This window comes from Podarcis liolepis (genome assembly GCF_965112155.1).
Source record: "Podarcis liolepis genome assembly, chromosome: 12".
Taxonomy (NCBI): Eukaryota; Metazoa; Chordata; class Lepidosauria; order Squamata; family Lacertidae; genus Podarcis; species Podarcis liolepis.
This window is the reverse complement of record NC_139563.1, coordinates 8,913,422-8,919,421: the sequence shown is the minus strand read 5'-3', so window position 1 is coordinate 8,919,421 and position 6,000 is coordinate 8,913,422. Positions and strand designations below refer to the sequence as shown.

At 43.8% G+C, this 6,000-nt stretch overlaps 1 protein-coding gene across 1 annotated transcript in view; it reads right to left on the bottom strand.

The window, feature by feature from the left end:
- Positions 1-2,046: 2,046 nt before the first annotated feature.
- CTDSPL (CTD small phosphatase like) overlaps positions 2,047-6,000 on the bottom strand; it is a 69,081-nt gene continuing 65,127 nt past the window's right edge. Inside the window, exon 8 of the mRNA XM_083467244.1 lies at positions 2,047-5,425. Within this exon, the coding sequence (XP_083323370.1) occupies positions 5,300-5,425 (126 nt within the window). The 3' untranslated portion in view covers positions 2,047-5,299. The remainder of the gene's footprint in view (positions 5,426-6,000) is intronic.

Sequence of the window (6,000 nt, the reverse complement as noted above, 5' to 3'; positions counted from 1 at the left end):
GGTTCTGTTTTATTTTTTAACTAACAGATCTATAGCACATTTTGTGGGCTGGAAAAATATATAGACTGCAGGTGTTTTACAAGTCCGAAAATTTTCTCAACTCTGCAATACAAGCCAGGACTCTTTGATATGCAATTGCTCCCAAATCATCCTGATTCTTAATGATGCAAAGACAGAGATTGCACAGACTAGACATTAGAAGGGTTTGGGGAGTAAAATCTCTGCTTGGTTTTTCTTTTTAAAATGACAATGGCCCAACCAAAAGGAACAGAACCACCCACGCCATCCAAAGTAATAATAATAATAATAATAATAATAATAATAATAATAATAATAATAATAATATTTATACCCCGCCCATCTGGCTGGGTTTCCCCAGCCACTCTGGGCGGCTTCCAAAAGAATATTAAAATACTATGGTACATCAAACATTAAAAGCTTCCCTAAACAGGGCTGCCTTCAGATGTCTTCTAAAAGTCTGGTAGTTGTTGTTCTCTTTGACATCTGGTGGGAGGGCGTTCCACAGGGAGGGCGCCACTACCGAGAAGGCCCTCTGCCTGGTTCCAATATGTATTTCTTGAAGTAGTCCTTTCAAATCTCTACACATCTCTCTCTCTCTGCCCTCCATTCAACTTTAAGAAGAAGAAAAATCCATACTTCCATCAGTTTCTGCTCTCTTCCTCTCTCCTCAGTGGAAGTGAGAAACATCAGTAGATTTATCAAGTGAGAGGGAAGGCTGGATGGCCCCTCACACTTCCTGTGTATGCATTGTGAAGGGGAAAGAGCTCTACGGAGCCTATGGGTACCGTTAAATGCAGAGACTGTACCTATAGGATGGTCCATGCCCATTTTATTCTTACCCACCCAGAACCCCAACATACAACCAGCAACAGAGCTTCAGCATCATGCTTGAGTGACTGACAAAAATTTAGTTTAAAAGTCTGCATCACTGATATGTTCCCTTAGTATAATTGTCTGTACCAGGGCATTAATGTCAGTCACACGGCAATTTAAGGAATTGTTTGTTCTCGTGGCCTTATGAAATAGATCTCTCCCAGTTTGGTTAAGCTGTGGTTTGCAAATGGGCGCTAAAAATATAAACTTAATATAAACTGGAAGAGATGTCAAGTTTGGACTTTCAATATTGTAATATTCAGTGAGGTCTACGTCTAGGGACACCCCACCCCCTGCCATCAATAAATGTAGACTGTAACAGTAATTTCCGTTTTTCCGGTATTTGGCAGCCATACTCTGGTCTCTCTTCAGATCGTATTCAGCAAGCATTCTGACAAGGGATCAGCAAGTTTTGGCCAAGCTGTAAAGCACTCCGGACGTGATGCGAGAGTGGACAGTGGAGAGTGCAAAGACTGACCTCAGGACTGCGTATTATGGAGGGTATTTCTCCATAATATTTCTCCATTTCGCCTCACATGGTGGGTTCAAAATAACAGCCCAGACAATTTTATGGTGCACTAAAGCAGGTTGCTGTGGGTTAAACCACAGAGCCTAGGGCTTGCCGATCAGAAGGTCGGTGGTTCGAATCCCTGCGACGGGGTGAGCTCCTGTTGCTCAGTCCCAGCTCCTGCCAACCTAGCAGTTCAAAAGCACACCAGCAGTGCAAGTAGATAAATAGGTACCGCTCCAGCAAGAAGGTAAATGGCGTTTCCGTGCGCTGCTCTGGTTCGCCAGAAGCGGCTCAGTCATGCTGGCCACATGACCTGGAAGCTGTACGCCGGCTCCCTCGGCCAATAAAGCAAGATGAGCGCCACAATCCCAGAGTTGGCCATGACTGGACCTAATGGTCCCTTTACCTTTAAAGCAGGTTTCAGCTGATTTTTCTTCAGAGGCTCTTAGACATGTACTGACTTCTGCAATGCACAAGAACACTGGACAATGGATCTGAGCTATTTACCTGTCAAACGGTCCTGATTTCGCCCACCCCCCAAGGTTCCTTGAATTCCTGAGTCATTTGGCAGAGCGAGATCTTGGCACATAGAACCTACCGATGCTACGACAAATGCATTCGCCCATAAGGAGTCACATGGCTTTATAATAAACCGCTATTTATTTATTTATTTCAAGAATTTAGCAGATTTTTAAATTTCCCAGAGTTATTTTCAGCATGTTTCAATAGAGTTGGGGGGGGAGGAGGGGGGGAGGAGGAGAGAAACCAGAAAGAGAAGTTCCATTGTCTATTGCATGTGGATTCCACAATGTTACAAGACACTTTTAATATCGACATTCATTCACAGACATTTAAGGCAACTGGTTAAAGAGATAAAATCAACGATTTCCCCGCCCCCTTCCTTTCATAAAAAAGTGAACATCGAATGAAAATGGCCTGCGTTATGTACAAACAGATCACGTAAAACTTGTCAGAAGGTCACGTCGTGCTAGAAAGGGCGGGACGAAGGACAAGCGATGGTTGGAAGATCACGGAGCTTCATGGGGGCGAGAATAACCACCCGCGGTTGACTTCTCCTTCGTTCCAACCATTCTCCGTCATCCCTGCCCTTGCTACAACCTGAATACTTTTCCCTGCAGACTCTACTCGAGGCTCAGGAGACCAGAAGCACAGTGGAAAAATACTGCTCAGAGAACACGCTTTGGCAGTAACAACCGCTTTTCATTATTCTGCATTCAAATACAAAAATTAAAGAACACTTTGATTGAGGGTAAGCTTTAAATGGACTAGCCAGAATCCATACTTAAAAAAAAAAATCAAAATGAAAAAGAAAACAACCCCTAGGTTTTCTCTTACGTTGCCAGGTTTCCTGGCGGACAAAACATACGGTACTCAGTTAAATAACCTCTGGTGGGCAAGCAAGGGGTGGAAAGGTGGGCGGTAATTTTGGGACAAGTGGGATTGTAAGAGGCTCTGCGAACACCGTGCAAAATTGTACTATGGAGTGACAATTCTGTTTTCTGCTGTGCCTGTGATAACCTATTTCATGCCCATGGAGGCTGGCTTTTCTTATGTATAAATGTGTTAAAAGCTGCTTCTTCGATGTTTTTAGTGTAAATAGTGTAAATCCTATTTTTGGCTCCTACTGGCCATTACCCAGGTAAAGGCAGGTAGAGACAAGCTGTTTCTGCACCTGACAGTTTGCTGGGCTAAGCACCAAAGAGGGTTTTTCTCCCCTCCTTTTTCCTTTTGGACAATTCCTGTCCAGTATGGCTAATCTGAGCAACTATAGATTTCAAGTTGGTGCAAAGGGGAAAAAAAGTGGCCTCAGATATTGATCGGGAAGGAAAAGAGTAGAGAGGCAAATAATCAAAATGGGATTGTGCTGCTGGGTTCGTCGTCTTTGGAGCTTCAAGTGGTGTGTGTGTGAGAGAGAGACAGATGAGGGTATGAAAGATAGAATCCTATGCTATTAAAAAAATTATCTCTCTGTGGATAAGGCTGACATGCTTTACATGAACAAATTAGGGGCAGGGGCGATAGAAAATGCAAAAAGCATAAAAGCCCAAGCTATGGAGAACACTTTGAGAGTCTTAACACAAACACTCCAATTTCAAACAACTGGGTAACTCCAACATGTACGTGATATAGGTAACCTCAGTTCTGTTAGTCTGAGTTTTTCTGCAAAGGGATGATAATCTGAAATCTCATCTAGCAAGTGGGGAAAATAAAATGAAATGAAATAGAGGAAGGTCGTGGTAAGCATAGAATTGTCATTTTTGTAATTCCCAAAGCAGGGAAAGTGAGTTTTTAAAAAATCCCACAATGAAGCACATGAGAACACAACCCCAGTTTGAAAGAGTTTTGCAGGACACGTTTGATTTAGCTGGCCTATATAGCTCAGTCACTAGAGCATGAGACTCATAATCTCAGGGTTGTGGGCCTCAGATTGGGCAAAGGATTCCTACATTGCAGGTGGTTGGACTAGACAATCCTCATGGTCCCTTCCAACTCTACAATCCTATGATTCTATGATATATAAAACTGTTTGATACACAAAGCTAGCACTTCATTTGTTGCCCATGTTTTGCAGCTTACAGAAAAAGGTTTTCAGTAGCACAGGCACAGTGGCGAAGAACAGTATAACAGCCAGGGTTCAGCTCTGCTTGGTGAACCTTCAGTTGCAGCAGTTAAGGAAAACAAAATATACAGGGCAGAAAAAGGGGGGGGGAACTGTCTCCTACACACTGACACCCCATTGTGACAGGAATGGGAGTTGTGCTCTTGTGTGATCTCCTGCACTCCTTTCACTTGGGGGGGGGCCTGGGCCCACGCTTCTTAACAGCTCAATTTGCATCTTTCGGTAAGGAAGGAATTCAAGCTTAATAAATAAACCCCCATTTGTCGCCGATGCTTATCGGTAGCTCACCGCTAACAGCATCTGAAACACCTGGCAGTTGTGCGTTAGCTAAGACAGTACAAGACCCTCTCTCTTTCCCCACCTCTTGAAGGTGCTGAAGAACTCCTTGCCACTGTGTGTTTATCCCATTCCGTTTTGTCGTATGCAGTCAAAAAATGCAGAGATACCCTAAGCTATGTGCAAAACATGACTCAAATTAGTAAGACAGTTGCGTCACCAACCTATATATAACCCAGATGACTTTCTCCTTGTATAGATTCCTGAACCTTTTCAAACGTGACACAAGCGCAGCAAATGCAACCCCAATGTCACCATCTTGTAGGCAGGACCTCTTTCAATTTTTGCCTTCGTCTCCATATATTACAGTGCTCTATAAAAAGATTTCCAACTTTCTCTCTTCTTCTTAAAGCATTTAAACAATACAAGACTAAAAGATGCCTGGAAATACGCCTTAATACAAAAATGTCTCTTTTTTTCAAAATCTGAAAACAACATTCAAAAAGGCACTTCATCGTGGAAGAAAGACAAGTTCAGAGTCAGGTCAACTGCTCTTATAAGCACGGCGGGGTGGGAAAAATGGTCTGCATAGCAGGAGGGCTTGGGTGGGGGGAAAGGGTTCAGTCGACTTGCTGAAACATCAAGCTTTCAATATATATATATTTTTGGCATGTTTTTAAGAAAAAAAGTGGATCCTGTAAATTGTGTCCGTTTATGAAATTCATTAAAACAGTCCCCATTCAAAATGGCTTCTTTTTAATTTTCTTCCTCTCCAAGTAGTCTCGTTGCTTTGACGGCATCAATATTCCCATGATTTAAGTCGCATCGATTCATGATTGTCCTTCATGCACAGCAAGTTAAGAGGGAGATCGAGAGCATCGTGACTCTTGACAACTCGAGCTGCCTCTCTGAGGTGCTGCGCTGGGATTGGCTGTCCTGGAGCGGCTACGGTCAAGCAGAGGCGTGGCCCTGCAGGGCTACCTGTTGCAGAGTTTATGGAGCATAGTGTAGACTTCCTCCTCTTTGCTTAGTCCTTCGAAGAAAGGAATGAGGTCTAACAATTCCGTGTCTGTCATGTCATCAAACCACGACTGCACAGGCACCTGAAACAAACAAACAAGCAAACAAGCAAGCAAACAGTGTCACATTAAACACATTCGTTGAAAACAAATCAGCTACCCTCATCCCCAAAGGAAGTGTCTTGAATGAAACTTTAATTCAAGGTATTTTATATATGGCATAAAGGTAAAGGTACCCCTGACCGTTAAGTCCAGATGTGGATGACTCTGGGGTTGCGCGCTCATCTCACTCTATAGGCCGAGGGAGCTGGCGTTTGTCCACAGACAGCTTCCGGGTCATGTGGCCAGCATGACTAAGCCACTTCTGGTGAACCAGAGCAGCGCACAGAAACGGCGTTTACCTTCACGCTGCAGCGCTACCTATTTATCTACTTGCACTTTGATGTGCTTTCGAACTGCTAGGTTGGCAGGAGCAGGGACCGAGCAACGGGGGCTCACCCTGTTGCGGGGATTTGAACCGCCAACCTTCTGATTGGCAAGCCCTAGGCTCTGTGGTTTAGACCACGCGCCACCTGCATCCCATATACGGCATAATGGTTAGAATAATTGTGCAGAGAATAAACTGGGTACAAAATCCATCATAAAATGGGACTTAAACC